The 20,595-nt window shown below is 36.9% G+C and overlaps 1 protein-coding gene across 1 annotated transcript in view; it reads right to left on the reverse strand.

Annotated features, from left to right (window-relative positions):
* Nucleotides 1–827: 827 nt before the first annotated feature.
* Nucleotides 828–20,595, reverse strand: part of LOC131419900 (zinc finger protein 782-like) — a 47,867-nt gene continuing 28,099 nt past the window's right edge. Inside the window, exons 4-5 of the mRNA XM_058565405.1 lie at nt 18,280–18,375; nt 828–7,876 (exon numbers count right to left, since the gene is read on the reverse strand). Coding sequence (XP_058421388.1) covers nt 6,087–7,876; nt 18,280–18,375 — 1,886 coding nt within the window. The 3' untranslated portion in view covers nt 828–6,086. The remainder of the gene's footprint in view (nt 7,877–18,279; nt 18,376–20,595) is intronic.

Consider the following 20,595-nt stretch of genomic DNA (forward strand, 5'->3'; position numbering starts at 1 on the left):
ATTGCCTATGAGATGGGAGAATTTTAATGAGGGCTTAGTATGACAATGCCTACATATATAGTACATTTTTGGCACATCTACAGTGTCACTATTTTCATTTCTAAAAGTGTTGACAATTCAACAACAAAATCTACACTCTGCTGTACTTTAAAAGTCCACTTTATCTTCTTTTCTTGTTTAGACATGATATTCACTGGTAACTTTTTCAAACATTGCAACACTGTGAAGTTATAATTACACTACTGGAATTTATAACAACATGAGCAGCAGTGTGAAGCAATACAAGTGCCACAATGAAAGTGTCTATGTTGCAACTACTAAATTCTGCTGTTGTAGTACAAAAGCAGCCATAGACAATAAGTAAGCAACTGAAGATAGCTGTGTTCCAAAACTTTATTTAAAGACAAAAAACTCTAAATTTTTATCATTTTCATGTGTAAAAAACATTCATTTGAATTTTTTCAATCATTTAACAATAAAAACCCATTCTCAGTCTGTAAGTTGTATAAAAAGAGGCAATGGGCTGGATTTGACCCCATGAGCCAGTTTGCTGAGCCTTGCTCTAGGATATAGTCCGTACTCCTAAGGCTCAATATTCACCAAATGCTCAAGGTGCTCAGCAAATTTTCTCAACAATGGATGCCCAAGAATGCCCACATCTCTCAGCACTGCATATCTGATATCACCATTTAGCTCTCAGCTGGAAAGGAGGTGATGTCTGCTAAACCTCATGGAGCCTTGGGCTGCATATACTCACCCCAACCCTTTGCCAAAGATTCATGTTTATCCATGGTCCCTAGCATGTTTGCCTGTATCCTTAAAACACACACACACAGAGCAGAGCTTCAATGGTTCTTTTCTGAGCATCCTGAGGCATGCTGGTGCTAATCAGATACAGGTAACGTTTCATATACATATTTACAACTTTTTCTTTTACAAAAAACATTGCATATTTTAAAACAAGCCCCACTGATAAAGCACTCGAGGAATCCACTTAATGTATAGAACTGCTCTTAAACATTACACTACATGCTATCCCAACAGACATATACACATGGTATAAAAACGCACCGATACAAGCCACATGCATGCACACCCAGAATGCAATTTTATACAGAAGTGAACTCATTTCTTAACTAAAAGACACAGATTAGTAAATACTTAAGTAGTCACCTTCTCACATACCATTCTCAAAGATGCACTTTTCTTAGCTCCACAGAGAAGGGTGCTAGACCAAGATCCACACAAGTTGAGTGAAGAGCCTCTACCCTAAAGCTATCATCCTGCAGTAAGGAAGGCCACCAGCAAGAAAGGAACTGGTAGATTCCCCTGGGTCTGTCTCTAGACTTCAATCCAACCTCACCCCTCAAAGGTACTGATAGCAATCACTGGAATCAGAGTATGTACATGAGAACAGAACTCTAGGTGGTGCTCAGGACCCAACCCAGACCCCTAAGCTGACCCCCACCCTTCTGACCACTAAGACTGGCAGTATCATATACTAGAGTGGCTATGAAATGGGACTTGAGGGTTGACCATGATAGTCATGAGCTTCCTAGGGGTCACTTCTGAGCAGCAGTTGAAAAATTATAGGTAATTAAACTATTAAACACTAAATATTTGATGGAAGCCATATTCTCTTCCTAGCAACATGTAACAGAAACATATTCATGAACTTCCGGGGGGAAGGGAGCCTGAGCAGTGGTTCTCGACAATTCTGAGTCAGTAAACCAGTGACCATTTTGAAAAGCTAACACAAGTCATGAATTCTCATGTCAGAAATATGCAAAGACCCACATAAATTTGAATCTATCTCATTCCGCTAATGAACTCCCTGCAACTCATTTGTGGGACTCAGCTTAGGATGGGCTGGAGGTGGCTCAGAATGTTTATTTCCTAGTTACCTCACACTGAAGATTATGTACTCAAGATGGGAGGACAAGGCCCTAGGATACAGAGGAGCCTAAGCCTGAGAAGCAGGCAGCCACCCAGCCTGACGACAATCCCTAGATTCCTTCCTTCTAGGTGGGTTATACAGCTGGGTTGCCTGTCATTTTGGCTATCGGGTCACAGATGGTTGATGGCAGACTTACACAGTCACCCAGTTAACGAAGCAGGCAGTGAAATCATAGTAGTATAATAATAATAAAGTTTAGTAATGTGCAGTTAGGCAAGCAGCTGACATCCAGTGTCATTCTGTCAAACAACCAAACAGGTAAGGAAAAGGTGACCTGTGGTGAGCACTGAAGAGAATGCTCCTGAAGTGGATCACTGCATGCAACAGTGCAAAAACCCTGTCAATAGGATTCTTTTGTGCCTGTAGTAGCATGAAGAGCATGAAGAAACAGGTACACAGAAAATCTAACTTGTCCAGGATCCCAGATGATCCTACCGTTTGTTGGAACAATAGTTCAGAGACAGGTAAGAAAGATCCACAAGGCAAGAAGGAACAAGCATGAATGTTTAGGACTCAAACAACATTCTCTAGAGGATGAAGTGGTGTTGGGGAGTGTCCTCTGGACGTGTGCCAGCGAAGACGGAAAGCAGGAAAGGCCTGACTCCCATATCACTAGGACTGTGTCTCTGAGTTTCCCAGGAACCAGCTAAGTCAGTTGGTTGAGTTGGTTATACCTTGTGGGTACCTGACTGAGATGAAATTAAATGCTTTATCAGCATTTTAAAGTATTTCTTCAAGAGGGCTTAAAATTATAAATATTTTAAGAAAAACAAAATTTTTGGAAAAAAATGAATAAAGAACTTGCTCTATAATGTAAACTATTACAAAGGCAAATTAAACATTATCATGATCACAACAGGTAAAAGAACAGATTGGTAAAAGCAAAAGTTATCAGAAACACATAATAAAAGGACAGAAGCCAATTTGAATAAACTTCCACTGACTTACCTCAGATGACAAGTGTCAAAAAAAATAAACCCTAGTTAAGGATTATAACCTACTAAATGAAGAATATGAGTCTATACATAAATTAAAAATTCTGGAGAAAGGAAAACCCTTCCATACCATAAGCACAAGAGGAATAAAAGAACAAAAAATGCTTTTGCAAGTATGGTAATAATTGATTTGGGCAATGATCAGAAATAAATGCTAAAATTAGTGGGTGAAAGCTTCAGGATTAAGAGGACATATGTATAGCCTGAATGTATCTCCTCACAAGATATTAATATAAAGGGTAAAATCACTTTTTTGTGAAGAAACATGAAAGATACTATATTAGCCAAATAATCCAATTCAATATTGTTATCAATGGTACTAATTAACAGCATGTGCTTCCTGGTATGATGTACTGTGAAATCCTCAACACTTGTATTGCTACAAAGGTTCATAACCTAACTGTAACTATAAGGAAACATCAGACAAATCCTGTTCTTTATGTGATTACTAAGAAGAGTTGCGGTCAATAGCTAAAGATCATTCAGGATGTTGTCAGGGGATCCTCTCATGTGACTTTTCTGATACATACCAATTTGGCACTTTCATAGCTTGTGTTAACTGAGGGATCTCTAGTATATGTCAGTTAACAGGCAGACTCAAACCTATAACAGTTCAGCAGAGAACATTTTTTTCTTCCTCACAAAAGTCAGACTATCAGAGGAGGAAATTGTTCCACACAGTAATTCCTGAACCCTGACTCCTTCCATGTGGTACCCTTTCATCTTCAGTGTAGCAACAAGAGACAGCAGAGAATATATAGGATGAAGAGGCCTTTCACGGCACTTGTTTTTACCACATTCCACTACCTAGAAGTTGGTGATATTACCTCATTTGGATGCAAGTGTGGTTGGGAAATTTAGACTAGTTGTGGGCCTTGGGACAAAAGGAAATGAAGCATATATAGTATGTGGGATAGTGGTCTGTTTTAAATTATATTACTTATATATATTATATTGTGGGTTGACTTCTGGAACAATTTCCCAAATCCATTACCTTAAGATTTCTTTCATCTGGTTAATACACTATGAGGTCTCTATTGCTCTGTGCATTTTCTGCTGTACCGAGAAAGGTGGCTTTTGGCTGAAGTTATCACATTGCATTCTAGATTTTCTTCACTGTGTGTGAATTCTCTACTCAATGAGATTCAGTCTTTGACAGAAAGCTTTCACGTTTTCATTCCTTTCTCAATCAATGTTTCTCCAGTGGAAGTTTACTTAGGGTTGAGGTCATACAGAATATTTCTTATATTCATTACCTTCACAGTGTTTCTTTCCCCAGAGAATTCTATTAGTGGATGAAAGACTGTCTATATATATTTCAAAGGTTTCCTTCCAGTGTAAATTCTTGGTATAGACTGAATGTTTATGTCACCCCCAAAGGCATATGTCAAAACCTAATCCCCAATGTGCTGGTACTTGGAAGTGGAGGCCTGTGGGAGGTGATTATGTCATGAGGGCAGGGCTCTCATGAATGGATTACTGCCTTTATAAAAGAGGCCGCAAAGAGCTCCCTTGCCCCTTCCTCCATGTGAGAACACAGCAAGAAGATGGCCATCCAAGGACCAGGAAGTTGATCCTTAACAGACACCGAATCTGCCAGTGCCCTGATCTTGGACTTTCCAGTTTCCAGAACTGTGAGAAATAAACATTTGTTATTTAAGCCAGTCTACGGTACTTTTGCTATAACAGCCTGAACAGACTAAGCCAGTTCTCTTATGTTTAGTGAGAAACTTCCACATTAATTTCTCTGAGTTTTGCAATCTTTTCTTAGCCCTGACTTGTGGCTGAGAGTTTCCCTGCACTCATCATCTTTATAGTTTCTCTGAGTTCCCTGATGTTCTCAAAGATGTGATTTCTGGCTGAAAACATTCCAAGATCCATGACATTTACAGGGCTGTTTATGTGTATAAGTTGTCTTTAATTTAATTGTCTTTAAGTTGATTTAATGTAAGATTTGATGTATGGATGAAAGTTTTTCCATATTCATTACATTTGTACGTTTAATTCCCTGTGAGTTTTCTGATGGTCTGAGATTTCACTTCTGGTGAAAATCTTCCCAACATCCATCACATTTATAAGGTTTCTCCTCTGTGTGAAGAAGGGAATCAATATGGCACCCCAAAACAAGCCACTTTGGCTTAAGGATTGAGCTGAAAGCAATTGAAAAACAGTAAACACAGAAAAATCCATCCTCCCCCTATCTACCTAAAGGCAGGGCATAAATCTCCCTTTGTGAAGTTTTCCTCATTCCCTCTCCCATTATGAGGTAAGAGGATACAACTCTTATCATTGAAGATGGCACCAACTAACATCTGCATAAACAAATCTTACTGAAATAATCCTTATCATCCATTGGATTCCCCATATATTTACCTTTTCACAATTTACCACCTCTAGAAGCTCAAAATCCTATTCCTTTGGCTAGTCACTTCTCTGCAAATGTATTTCCCTTTTGTTAAAATGGTATGTAAGCCTCAAGGTCTGACCACCTCTTTTTTTTTTGTGAGGAAGATCAGCCCTGAGTTAACATCCATGCTAATCCTCCTCTTTTTGCTGAGGAAGACTGGCTCTGAGCTAACATCTGTTGCCAATCCTCCTCCTTCCCCCGCCCAAAGCCCCAGTAGATAGTTGTACACCATAGTTGCACATCCTTCTAGTTGCTGTATGTGGGACACGGCCTCAGCATGGCCGGAGAAGCGGTGCCTCGGTGCGCGCCCGGGATCCGAACCCGGGCCACAAGTAGCAGAGCACGAGCACTTAACCGCTAAGCCACGGGGCTGGCCCCTGACCACCTCTTTGGGGTTTGCATTTCATTTCTGAGAGGCCACTCCACACACATATGAAATAGACCTTTTTCTGTGTTAATGTCTTTCAATTTGCAGGGCACCAGTCACTGAACCTAACAGAGCAGTGAAAAAGTTATTTTTCCTCCCCTTGGCTTTTTACATCTGACAACCCTCTGAAAATTTTCTCACATTACCACATGTATAGGATTTCTCCCCCACTTTGTGAGTTTTCTCATGTTTCAATAGGTGAAACTCACTGCTGAAAATGTGATTCATTATACTCGCCTGTGTGAAGTGCCTCATAATTTTAGTTTGGAGAGTTAAATTGCAAATGAAAGCTTTTCCACATTAGTTACATTCATAGGGTTTCTCCATTGTGTGAATTTTCTGATGTTTTCTAAGGTCTGACTTCTGGCTGAAAGTTTTACCACATTCATTACATTCATAGGGTTTCTCGCCTGTGTGACTTCTCTGATGTATTCTAAGATGTGATATGTAGGTGAAAGCTCTCCCACATTCATTACATTCATAGGGTTTCTCCCCTGTATGACTTCTCCAATGTATTCTCAAGATTGACTTCCAGAGGAAAGTTTTCCCACACTCAAGACATTCATAGGGTTTCTCCCCTTTGTGAATTCTCTGATGTCCTCGGAGGTGGGACATGTAGGTGAAAGTTCTCCCACATTCATTACATTCATAGGGTTTCTCGCCTGTGTGACTTCTCTGATGTATTCCAAGGCTTGACTTCTGGCTGAAAGTTTTACCACATTCATTACATTCATAGGGTTTCTCCCCTGTGTGAATTCTCTGATGTCCTCTGAGGTGTGACATGTAGGTGAAAGCTCTCCCACATTCATTACATTCATAGGGTTTCTCCCCCGTGTGACTTCTCTGATGTCCTCTGAGGTGTGACATGTAGGTGAAAGCTCTCCCACATTCATTACATTCATAGGGTTTCTCACCTGTGTGAATTCTCTGATGTGCTCTGAGGTGTGACATGTAAGTGAAACCTCTCCCACATTCATTACATCCATAGGGTTTCTCACCTGTGTGACTTCTCTGATGTATTCCAAGGCTTGACTTCTGCCTGAAAGTTTTACCACATTCATTGCATTCATAGGGTTTCTTCTTCGTGTGTGTTTTCTGATGAACTGCTAGGGATGATTTCCAGGAAAAAGCTGTCCCACATTCATTACATTCATAGGTTTTCTCACCTGTGTGAGTTCTTTGATGTACCATGAGGGATGACCGCCTAGAGAAGGATTTTTGACATTCATTACACTCATAGTGCTTTTCTCTTCCATGAGTTCTCTCATCTGTATTGAAGGCTGACTGAGAATCGAAAGTTTCCCTACATGTGTTATCACAAGATGTCTCTACTGTGTGAGTTCTCTGTTGTACTACAATGGCTGAAATGTGGCTAACACTTTTTCCATATTCGAGAGGTTTCACACCTGTATGAATTCTCTGATACTTTCTGAAATGTGCTTTTTGACCAAAATTTTTCTCTCCTGTATCAGTTCTCTGAAGTTGAGTAACCCTACTGAAATTGTTCCCAGTTTTATTACATTCATCTTCATTAAAGTCAGAGTGATTCTTCTCTGTGTGAATACTTGGAGAGACAATAAGGGCTGAGTTATCATGTAGGTTTTTTCCAAATTTATAAGATCTCTCTTTTGTGTGGGCACTCTTATGTGTAATCAAAGCAGCCTTATCATGGAAAGCACTACCATGTTCACTATATTCAAATGACTGCCCCAAAGTCTGAAAAGTCTGATGCTGAATAAGTTCCTCAACATAACTAAAACCTTGCAAATTTTGATTATAATCAAAAGATTTCTCTCCAGTATTGGTTCTCTCATTTCTAGTATTGAAATGAGATGCATTAAACTCATCAGCCTTCTTTTTTGAGTAATTATGTGGGGCCAAAGGGTAGAGATCCAAGTATGTTGGCTCCACAGAGTCACATTTACAAGGTATTTTTCTTGAAGGAAAAATGTCTGCGCCCAGATTAAACGGTTTTCCTGAAACTTTCTCTTGCTCTGTAGTCAACGTTTGGTGGTTGCTGAATAAAACTTGACAGAAATATTTGTCTTGGTTTTCCTGGTTCCTCTCTAAAAGATCAAGTCGGCAGTCTTCTAAAAATGAGAAAGCCAAAAATTCCTTATGAAACTTAACATATTTTTTATGAAAAAGGGCTTATATACATATGCTTTACTATATATTTGACATTTTTATTTCTTGCTAAGTCTCCCAACAATATACTAGTTCCAAGTATATATTATCTATATTCACTTTCGGGGTGGGGGACTTGCTGTAGTGCAAAAAGGGAAAAGAACCTGAAAATGAATATCATGTCTATTCGGCATTTGAAAATATAATTTTTAAACTTGGGAAGAGAAGTGGGTATAAAGGAAAGAAAAGATGAACTGGAAACAGAAAGGGTTTTAAGGGAGTTGAGTCCTGGGAACAGGAAAATAAGAGAATGGGATGAATTCAACAATGACCAAAAAAAAAAAATCAAGGACAAGAATTTTAGGGGTTCCAGCAGAGAAAGGGTTTGGATTAAGGTGATTATCAGGATTTAGGTTCTTAAACTCTTAAATAAATATAGATTAAAATGGCAAGATACTCACCAGTCTACATACTTCCATTTGGAGGTTCGCCTTTTTCATTCTACACGTCAACCAAATTAAGCTTATAATGGCACAAATTTCCTCATGTTTAAAGACACAGTCCTAAAGCCCAAGATCTAATTCTCCTGCCTGTAATTCTTAGGAACACAAATGCCCAGGAGGAAGCATAAAAGTGACCAGAGGAAAAACCACCTTTCCACCTGGATTGGATTCACTGCTCTATCCTGCCTCTGGTACTTGGATTTATATTAGCGTTGTTCAAAAGTAAACCTTTTTTGACCTTCAAATCCTAAGTATCACCTTTTTAAAATGCTCACTCATTCTTGAAACCAGTTTTAACCCTGTCCCATATTTGACTCTGCTTTCTACGCACTGTTCAACATATCTAGTTTCTACCAATTGTGAGAACCTTAAGAATCATGTTTCACCCTGCTCCCATAAATTTTGGAAATATCCTTTATATTTATCTATCATTAAAAAAAAACAGTGTGTACATATGACTATTACCACACTGCTGCCCATACTCCATGCAATGATGTCAATCAAGCCTTTGCTAAAAACCTAAGATGGTCCAGAGCCCACTGCTCCAGGAAAAAAAAGATGAAAAAGTTAAGAGAGATCTTTCTGGAAAACAAAGTTTTACACTACCTGTATATACTTCAGGTGTTCAAACTACCATTCCACAAATCTACCAGTCCACAGTATTTTCTGTATTAGTCTGGTCAGGCTTTAGTCCTGCTTAACTGGTTCATTTCAAAAAATCATCTTGTATGTGCATTCTTTCCTAATATAACCTGTATTTCAGCCTTTGCACTACTCCTAATCTAGATATTCTTCAGGGTGAAACTATTTAATAATCTAGGTTATAGATTATTACATAGTTTTCTAGATGCCCTTCAGGGCAAAACATTCAAATTAAAAAATTACCTAGGCATAAACCTAAAAAAACACCTACAGGATCTGTATGCTGAAAATCAAAAAACCCTGATGAAAGAAATCAAAGAAGATCTAAATAAATGGAGAAACATGCCGTGTCAAGGACTAGAAGACTCAATCTAGTAAAGATGTCAATTTCCCCCAAATTGTTCTATAGATTTAATTCAAGTCCTACCAAAATCCTCACAGGATTGTTTATTTGTATATATATAGACAAGCTTGTTTTAGACTTTATATGAAAAGGCAAAGAACCCACAACAGCTAAAACAATTTTGTTAAAGAAGAAAAACTTCTACCTTATGTTAAGCCTTATTAAGTAGCTACAGTAATAAAGACAGTGTGGTATTGACAGAGAAATAGAAACACAGATCAATGAAACACAAAAGAGATCAAAAAAATGACCAACATAAGCACAGCCGACTGATTTTTGACAAAGGTGTAAAAACAACTCAATGAAAGGACAATCTTTTCAACAAATGGTGCCAAACAACTGGACATCTACAGGCAAAAAAAAGTGAATGCTGACCTAAACCTCACATTGTGTACAAATATTAATGCAAAATATATCATGGATTTAAATGTAAAGCATAAAACTATAAAATTTCAAAAGAAAAAACAGAAAATTTTTGAGACCTAGGGCTAGGCAGGGAGTTCTTAGACCAAGAAGCGAACAATCCATTTAAAAAAATGTACGAAATTGGACTTCATCAAAATTGAAAATGTCTGTGCTATGAAAGACCTTAAGAGGATGAAAAGCCAGCTATGGATTGACAGAAAATATTTGCAAACCACATATTCAACAAAGGTCTTAGTTGTAAAGTAATATCAAAAAAATTATAAAATTGGCAAAAGAAAGAACAGATACTTCCCTAAAGAGGATATACATATAGCAAATCAGCACACGAAAAGTCATCCAACATTATTAGCTATTAGGGAAGTGCAAATTAAAACCACAATAAGATATCACTACACACCTATTAGAAGAGCCAAAAGAAAAAACAGAGATAATAACAAATGCTAGTGATGAGGCAGAAAAAATGGATCTATCATACATTGCTGATAGAAATGTAAAATGGTACAGCCTCTCTGGAAAATTAGTGGCAGTTTACATAAATAAACAAGTATTTACTCCATGAACCTGGAATTGCAACTTTTGGGTACTTATCCCAGAGAAATGAAATTTTCACACAAAAACCTATACACAAATATTCATGGAAGCTTTATTTGTAATAGGAAAATACTGAAAACAACCCAAGTATCCTTCAGTGATTGACTCACTGAACAAACTCTGGAACATCATACAATGGAGTACTACTCAGCATTAAAACAGAATAACTTATTGATACATGGAACAATTTGGATAAACTTCAAAGGGACTATGCTTGGTAAAAAAAAAAAAAAAGTGAATCTCAAAAGGTTATATATGATTCCATTTTTATAACTTCCTTGAAATGACAAAACTGTAGAAATGGAGAACAGATTAGTGGTTGCCAGGGGGCACAGATGACCACTAGGGGGTGGGGGAGTATGAATACAAAAAGGTAGCACAAAAGAGTTCTTCTGTGGTAATGTAAAGAGTTCTGTATGTTAGCTGTGGTGGTGGTTACACAAACCTATTCATGGGATAAAACTGCACAGTTATACATGCACGCACACACAGATAAAATGCAAGTTAAAAGAACAGTAATAACCAAGTAAGATCAGTAGCCTAATTAACAGTAATGTACCACCATCAATTTCCTGGTTTTGATGCTGTACTACAGCTACTAAGATGTCACCACTGGAGGAAAGTGGTGGAAGGATACACAGAATCTTTGTACTACTTTTGCTACTTCCTGTGAGTCCATATTCTTTCAAATAAAAAGCAAAAGAATGCTAGAAATAATGAGATTTGTTTAATGTTTAACTATTATAAGAGTTCCATGGGAAGATGGACAATTCAGAGATGCTCACCTTGCCTTACATTAAATTTGTACATATAAAATATTATTAATATGAATATTTTGGAAATTGTATGCAAAATGAATTTGTACAGATTTGTCAATGCCCTCACTGTCCAAAACGTTCACAAAAAAATATTTACCAAAACTGTCATTAATCACTTCTACAAAGTTTTCCTATATTTATCAGAGTACTGGCAATACTTTGCATAATCTTAGGCAACAAAAGTATAGTACTGTCAGTTATCATTTCAGTTATTATTTTAAATGTTAACCTGGCCAAAACCTTGCTTCTTTATTTAAACCTCTAGTGTCTTTTAGGTCAGTACTTTTCAACTCGGGATGTATTTCAGACTTAACTGATGATGTTTTATAAGAAGATCCTTCTCTAAGACTTATTCCAGACTTACTGAATCTCTTTACTTGATATTCTTGTATATTAATGGTATATTACTGGTGTATTATGTCTCAGGATTATCGTTACAAGTCAAAAATTTTCCTCTATAAAGTTTTGTTCATAAATTTTCATGATCAAATGTAACATTCACTGACTTCTTTGAAAACAAGTTTGTTATCCTTAAAGATATTTTGCCTAAAATGTTTTTTAAAGGTGACTTTGTTAACTTTTTCCTATCACAGAAATAATCAAATTTCCTTATCAGTGCGTTATTCTTATTATGCACAGCAGAATTTTCCCATTTGAAAATTATTAGTAATAAATTAACCATAGCCATTATAAGTCTGACATCTACAGGCGGCTTTTGTTTAACTCTGACGCTTGCCTGAAAGCTCTTATAAACTAGGCTAGAGGTTGTGTCATCAACAAAGGGCAATCTCAGAACCTCAGGAAAAGAGGCTGTATTAAGCACTTCAAACTACTGACACTTCAATGAAAAGACTCTTAAAAACATGCTTTCAAGCTGACATCATTTAGAAAACTTTCAGGTCATTAAGGTGCACTGAGTCAGAATTCTTTTTTAAGTCAAGAAGCAGACAATTTCATGAGACTGGTAACCCAAGACCCAGCAGAACAAGAATTAATTACATGTAACTGAGTAATTACATGTTAATATGTAACTAACGGGGAGAAATAAACTTGACTTGGGCATTTGCATTTGGGATAGGGCTTTCAGAGTGAATCAGTATGAAATACTTCTCTACCTGGCTTTGCATTTAATCCACAATGTATTTACAAAGTATTTATTTATATTACATACCAAAGGATGGAAGAATAAAGCAGAGGCCATTCTTTTTAGTGGGTTTCCAGGAGGGGAAAAGTGCTCTTTCAGTAACCTATGTTATCTGGCATAGTGTGTGTGAAAGTCTCAATTTCTTGAGAAATAGCCATGAAGTGGGTTAGGGAATTAAAAAAAGGAGAAATTAAAGTTAGCTAAAATATTCTATGATCATTTTATAGAACTAAGAATCTTAACCCCAAAACTGAATATGTGCAGTAATTAAAAAAAAATATATATATGAGACCATCCCTTGTGCCAGGCATGTTAAGCAATTTAATTATTTAAGAACTCATATAGAGAAAGCATACAACGACGAAAAGTGTGCTGTAGAGGAATGCCACATGGATAGGTGACAGGAGACTGGATCATATAAGGTCTGGCATCAGGGTAGACAAGAAAAAGAAATACATCTGATAATGCAAGAAGGGTTCATAATTTAATAGTCACTAAAATATAAGTAATTTAAATTTCTTATATTAAGTTATATGTAAACCCTAGGTTTATAAGCCATAGGTTATTTTGTCAGCCCAGAGCAACATGAATTTGATGCATTATGTAAAAATTAACTCCAATTAGGAACAAGAATAGCCAAGGCATTAAAGAGCAAGGCTCTAGTTTTGGGTAATGTCATTAGACAGTGAGAATATGCAAAGACAGTACAAAGGAAAACTAAAATGTCAGGAAGTGTTGAAAGATCAGTGTGGATGACAGAGATAAGCGATTCAGAACTTTAAAGTGATTTCACGGTTGTCTGTTATGAGAACAGGATAGTAGGACAAATAATTACAGAAGTGGAACAAGACAGAAGCATTTTTGAGTTGTGAGAGAAAAACTTAGTTTTCATTTGGCCATTTTGAAAACAAAGGGGCCAGAACACTCAAGTACAGCTGCCCTGAAGGTGGGACAAATTCATCAGGATAAAGCAAAAGGCTTCAATTATGGAGATGGATGAGGCATGTAGCGAGTTACTGCACAGGAAGAAGAGCTGACACAGAGGACAGTGTTCAGAGACAAAACAGCAGGAGAGAGAGTCTGAGAATCAAAATTCATTCACTCACAAATATCCACTGTATGCCTATTCCACGCTTTATTATGTGTGAGGCACTTTACAACTATAAACCAGGCCAACTAAATGTGAATAAGCACTTAGGGAAGCACAGACAAAAGTATGCTCAAATCAAAGGTGAGACTGCTTCCAGGAATCATGACTCGTACCACCAAAAGAAGAAAACATGTGGGAGAGAGTAGTCCCTCTAAAATGTTCAAATAGGACAGCTAAGTGGAGATTTTGCAATATGATTTCAGAAGTAAGAAGAGCTAATAAGTGCTTAAGAGAAAAATAAAAGGAGAAATGGACTGCTTGAGATGAAGAGTGCCATTATAAACAGGTGGTCCTGGAAGGCCATACTGAGAAAGGGACAAGACAAGATGTGAATTCTTTTATAGAAACAAACACATTTGAGGAATATATGTAGCAAGTATCTCCCCCTCGTTACTTTGTCCTTTTCTAGCTTTTAAAACACGAAAACTAAAACAAATACACACAAATCTCTTCTGTATAAGTTAACAAATGGCATAAAGCAAACTCCTATATAACCACCATCAAGTTCATGATATATAAGATGACTGGCTCCAAGAGACCTCACACTGTCATTCTTGGGCACGACTTCCTTCACACTGAGAGATCTCTTCTCTCATACATTCTATAAAAATCATTTCCTCACTTTTCTTTATACTTTTACAACCTGTACAGGCAACCCTACAAGAAAATAGTTTAATTTTACACAAATGGAATCATTGCTTCTTTTGTTCAAAATTGTTTGTGAGGTTCATTCATGTATTTGCTTGTAGCCGTAACTTGGAAATTTCCATTTCTGTATAATTTATGTTCCATTAAATACATGCACCACAATTTGTTTCTTCATTCATCTGTTCATGGGTATTTGCTTGTTTTCATTGTGGGGGAAAAAATTTTCCTAGTCTTCCTGGAACACAGAAGCATACCTTTCTCAAGAAGCATACCTAGGAGCAGAATAGCATAACACGGGGTATGGATATCTTTACCTTTACTAGATAATGTCCACCATTTCAAAGTGACTGCACTTGTGTGGGAGGAAGGGCTATATGAGAGATATTTGTGCCTTCTGCTCAATTTTGCTGTGAACCTAAAATTGTTCTAAAAAGTCTTAAAAAAAAAAAAAGTGATTGTACCAATTTCAATTCTGCAGTAGTGAATGAGGTTCTTTGGTGTTCCACATCCTCACCAACTCCTGATAGTGTGAGACTCAGAATTTCTGCCAATTGCATCAATAAATGTTTAGTGGTGGCATGCTGCAGTTTCATTTGCATGTTTTCACAACTGATGAGGTTAAATACGTTTTCCCCTGTTATCTGACATTTGGATTTCCACTGAGGAAGTTCCTTATTAAATCTTATGCCCATTTTTCTGCTGGGTTGCCTGCCTTTTTCCTCAAAGATTTGCAGAATTTCTTCTTACAATCTAAATATTAGTCCTGTTTGATTTAACATATCACAAATAGATTCTGCTACAGTGTGGCTTCTCTTTTCATGCTTTTTATGTCAAAAAATTGTGAATTTTAGTAAAGATTTTTCTTATATATTAAATGTTTCTGTGGTTTTAAATTTTCCCTACACAGAGTAATAAAAATTTTCTCCCATATTTCCTCCTAAAATATTTAGTTTTGCCTCATACAATTCAGCCTTTAGTCCACCCAAAATTAACTTTTGTGGTAGAGTATAAAGTTGGGCCAGTGTTCATATAAATGGCTTTTGTGGCTTTCTGCACTGTCACCCTGTTCATAAATCAGTTGTCATTAAAGCATGAATTGTTTCTGGGCTCTCTATTCTGTTTCAAAGGACTATAATTATCCCCACACCAGTACCATTCTGTACCAGTTACAATAGATTTACAATATATCTTTAATACCTGTTAGAAAAAATCCTACACCATCCTGTTCTTCAAACATGTTTAAACAAATTGGTGAGAACTAAGAATTTTAAAATAGTCTTCCAATCTATGAACATGCTATTTCCCTTTATTTCACGTTGCTCTCCAAAATTTCAATATTTGCACAGCTGTATTTCTAGGTATGTTTGCATTATAACTTCTTATATAATGCATTCTCTCCTTTTTCCAGCATAGGCTAACTAATGTAATGGGTTTTATTTAATTTTTATTCCAAGAACCATGTTTTCACTTTTATTTAATTTATACCATTATAGTTTTCCAATTAATTGTTTTTTTTTTTAAATAAATTACTTCTGCTTTGCTTAGTCTTCTCGAAATTCCTCCTTCTTCAAATTTTCCACTAAGCAATGCCATACCCATAGCCCAAAAGTTCTGTGCAATAAAGGGTCAATTCAGCAGGTTTGGGGTGGTCAAACCCTGCACATTCCAAAGAAATGACTGGCCTTTGACCAACTCCTGGGAGATAATTTTTAAGTCCTTGGAATATCCTGCCTGACAGCAGTGTCTTTACATACTTGGGGGCCTTGTACCACGCCAGATAGTTCAGACTAACAATGTGATTTATGGTGGGAGCCTTGGGCCACACCGTATCAGTCTGATCTCTGGAGGGGCTAGAGCCTGAGTAACTGAGGTCAGTCACATAGGTGCTCCAGGCCTACATGACTGAGCCCCAATAAAAACCTTGGACACTCAAGCTTGGGTAAACTTGCTTAGTTGGCAATACTTCATGTATGTTGTCACACACCGCTGCTGGCAGAATTAAGCACTGTTCAGACAAGTTCCCTGGGAGAAGAAAATGGGAAGTTTGCCTCTAGTCTCTCTTGGATTCTGCTCTATGTGCCTTTTACTTTTGCTGATTTTATCTGTATTCTTCTACTGTAATAAACTGTAAGCTTGAATATAGCAGCTTTTCTCAGTTCTTAGAGACCTCTGAACACAAGTTTACAAATACATTTTATGTTTTTATTTTTGGTTTTGATGTTCCCCTTGATCAAATAGATTTTTCAAAGATATATACATATTTTTTATTTACAGATGGAGGGATTTTAATTTTTCTCATATTGTCTACAATTTCTAGTTTTACTAAACTATGTTACTTTAACTTTGCAGAATTTATTGCTGTTTGCTTTTCACCCATAATATATTCAAGTTTAGTTATTCCATTGACACTACAAAGGTATATACTATGTTTTCAGAGTACAGAATATGAAAGACAGATAAATATGTATTAGACTCATGTCATAAAATATGCTACTCATATCTTTTAGAGCAGGGGTCAACAAACTTCTTCTGTAAAGGGCCTAATGGTAAATATTTTAGCCATTGCAGGCCATATGATCTCAGTCACAACTAGTCACCACTTTGTTGTCCACAAAAGCAGCCATAATCAATGTGCAAACAAATGTCTAAGTTCCAAAAACTGTATTTACAAAAACAGGCAGCTAGCTGGACTTAGTGCCAGGAGCACAATTTATCAACTCATGTTCCAGAACTCAGTTGTTGTCCACTGTATCTGGTATGAAATCAGAGTGGTATATAGAGGTCTATAATATCTAATGTGTTCCTATTTCTCCTCATATCTCTTGCAGTTTTTATCTTACGAATCTTGATGATAATTTAATCGGCACATAGGTATTTGCAACTTTTGCATCTCCTTTTTAAACTATGTTCTTTAGCTTTACTAAAAAAGTATCCTTTTTATTACTCTATGAATTTTGATGTGAATCAAAACACTGTCCAATAGTTACACAAATTAAGCCTGAATTATTTTAGGTATATTGCCTTAATATTAAGCATTTCATATTTTTAAACTTTCCAAATTATTTTCAGGTATATCTCTTTGATACAACCTCATACCATTTTCTCTTAATAGGTGACTTTAACCCATCTACATTGATATGACAGATACAACCATCTTACTTTAAGTTATGCTGTTTACATATGTTAACGTTTACATAGGTTTTTTTTTTTTTGAGGAAGATCAGCCTTGAGCTAACATCCATGTTAATCCTCCTCTTTTTACTGAGGAAGACCGGCTCTGAGCTAACATCTATTGCCAATCCTCCTCCTTTCCCCCACCCCCACCCCAAGCCCCAGTAGATAGTTGTATGTCATAGTTGCACATCCTTCTAGCTGCTGTATGTGGGACGCGGCCTCAGCATGGCTGGAGAAGTGGTGCGTTGGTGTGCGCCTGGGATCCGAACCCGGGCTGCCAGTAGTGGAGCACGTGCACTTAACTGCTAAGCCACGGGGCCGGCCCCTATATAGGTTTTTTTATTTTTTATTTTTTTAACAAAAAACCTTTTCAGTGATAGTTCTGTTTTCTTTGTACTATTAACTGTGTTTTCCTTCTAATAATGAGAAAGGTTGTATTTGTGCATTTATAGTAGTACATTTATAGTAGTTATATTTATAATTATAAATCTTACATGATTCTTGATTATTTATTAATTAGACAGCACCTAGTGATTTCCTACTATACAACCACTCACCAAATTAGTGTATCTCCTCTCTCACTTTTCCCATCCTTTAACCTGTTTTAGTTGCTTTTATACTCTTCCTTAGTATTTAACTTTGCATCTAAACTGATTACTTGATTTGTCAGATATAAATGACATACTCTGTCGCCTAGTTTAAAAGATGAAAAAATGAAAATGATTACATTGTATACCTTATGTTACACCCTCCACACCCACATTTTATTGGATCTACTTATTTGTAAACTTCCGAAGGTGCCCACCTTTGATCCCATTTTGGATTTAGTTTTCCAGAGATACCCTCTGCCAGTACTCCAAAACTCACCTCGATAACTCTGGTTTAGAAATTCATCCTCTAATAACCATGGGTCTTCTCCTTGCTCCAACTTGAAAATCACTTCTGGTTTTATAAAGCAATACCCTGTAAATGGAAAATAATTTAGGATATGGGTTCACTGCTTGGGCTTTGATGATTCTGAATGTGAAGGAAGGTGCGGCTGCACAAGTGGCAGAGGAACGATACTCACTTGACCCTTTCTTTGGGGAGGTGAAAACAAAACTATTTTCAGATGCTCAAAAGACATCAATCTCCTTAAATCCCTAAATCAAAAGCCTAAATAACAATAAATTTTAATAACGATCCACATTTATTGGGTTTCAAAAAACCAAATGGAGATTCTAATTCTGGCCATGATGTACATGTAAAAGGAACCAATTTACCCTCTCACATCAAACAACTCAAAAACAATACAAAATATATAAAACTTTGGCTTTTTAGACATGGGACAAAAGGCAGTGCAGGTTAGGAATTCAGGAAAAAAGGGAAACAATGAGGAACACTACGACTATATCTTACAGCCCGGTAAGTTTCAATACAGAATAAAAAATAGCTGCACTGAGAGAGATCTACAAAAGGGTCCCCTTCAATCTTTGATTGGGTACCAAAATATGGATGCATGTGAGGAAACTACCTGAGGTTGAGGAAAGAATTATCAGAAAGAAGTAGAATGAAAAATCACCAAAACACACAGAAGTGGGAAGTTTATGTTTCCAGACTAGAAAGGCAAGGGATTCTCAATGAGATTTCTCATCAGAAACCATACATGCCAGAAGGCAGTGTGGTGATATACTCAAACTACTCAAAAGGACTATTACCCAAGAATCATATATTCAGGAAAATTATCTTTCAAAGATGAAAGCCAAATAAAAATATTCTGAGATAAACAAAAATTGAGAGATTCTGTTGCTAGCAGACTCACCTTACACTAAAGAAAGTTCTCTTGATTGATTTAAAAAGTAACTGTAGGGACTGGCCCCGTGGCGTAGCGGTTAAGTCCACGCGCTCTGCTGCTGGTGGCCTGGGTTTGGATCCGGGTGCGCACCGATGCACCACTTGTCAGGCCATGCTGTGGCGGCGTCCCATATAAAGTGGAGGAAGATGGGCACAGATGTTAGCCCAGGGCCAGTCTTGCTCAGCAAAAAGAGGAGGATTGGCAGATGTTAGCACAGGGCTGATCTTCCTCACACACACACAAAAAAAAGTAACTGTATAAAACAATGTGTACACATATGTAATGCTGGGTTTCTAATATACACAAACATATTTTTATATTTTCCAATGAAAGCACAAAAGAAGTAGGTGGGAGCAAAGCTGTACTAAACTAAGGAAATGACACCAGATGGTAACTCAAAAATGGTAAATAAAAAGGTTAATATAATAAATGTTATAAATATATACAGGCTGTTCTTTCTTGTCTCAGCTTCTTTAAAAAATGTAAAATTATATAAAGTAATAATCATTACAATGTATTGTTGGGTTTGTAACATATATAGATGTAATATGTATAACAATACCACCACACAGGCAGGAAGGAATAAAAGCTACATAGGAGTAACTTTTCTATATGTCACTGAAGTTAATAAATTTGAAGTAGAATCTGATAAGTTCAGGTGTATATGGTAAGCCCTAGAGCAACAACCAAGAAAATAAACTCTAAAACATATAGTGAAATATCATTAAAGGATTAAAGTTATAAAGTATTAACACAACAAAACAAAACAGTAAAAGAGGAACAGAGGAGACAAAGATATGAGAAATATGAGAAAACAAAATGCAAAATGGCAAAGAAAAATCCAACTATATCAATAAAAACATTAAATGTGAAAGAACTAAACAATCCAGACAAAATGCAGAGATTGTCAGACTAGAATAAAAAAAAAGATCCAACTATATTCAACTATATGCTGCCAAAGGAGATACATATTATATTCAAAGATACAAAGATGTTGAAAGTAAGGGGATGGAAAAAGATATTTTGTGTGTGTGTGTGTGTGTGTGTGTGTGTGAGAAAGATTAGCCCTGAGCTAACATCCGTTGCCAATCCTCCTCTTTTTTGCTGAGGAAGATTGGCCCTGGGCTCACATCCATGCCCATCTTCCTCTATTTTATATGGGATGCCACCACAGCATGGCTTGACAAGTGCCGTGTTGGTGCGCGCCTGGGATCCAAACCCGCGAAACCCCGGGCTGCCGAAACAGAGCGTGCACACTTAACCTCTGCGCCACCAGGCCGGCCCCTAGAAAAAGATATTTTATGCAAACAGCAACCATAAGAAAACCATAATAATATCAAACAAAATAG

This window comes from Diceros bicornis, chromosome 22 (genome assembly GCF_020826845.1).
Source record: "Diceros bicornis minor isolate mBicDic1 chromosome 22, mDicBic1.mat.cur, whole genome shotgun sequence".
NCBI classification, from domain to species: domain Eukaryota; kingdom Metazoa; phylum Chordata; class Mammalia; order Perissodactyla; family Rhinocerotidae; genus Diceros; species Diceros bicornis.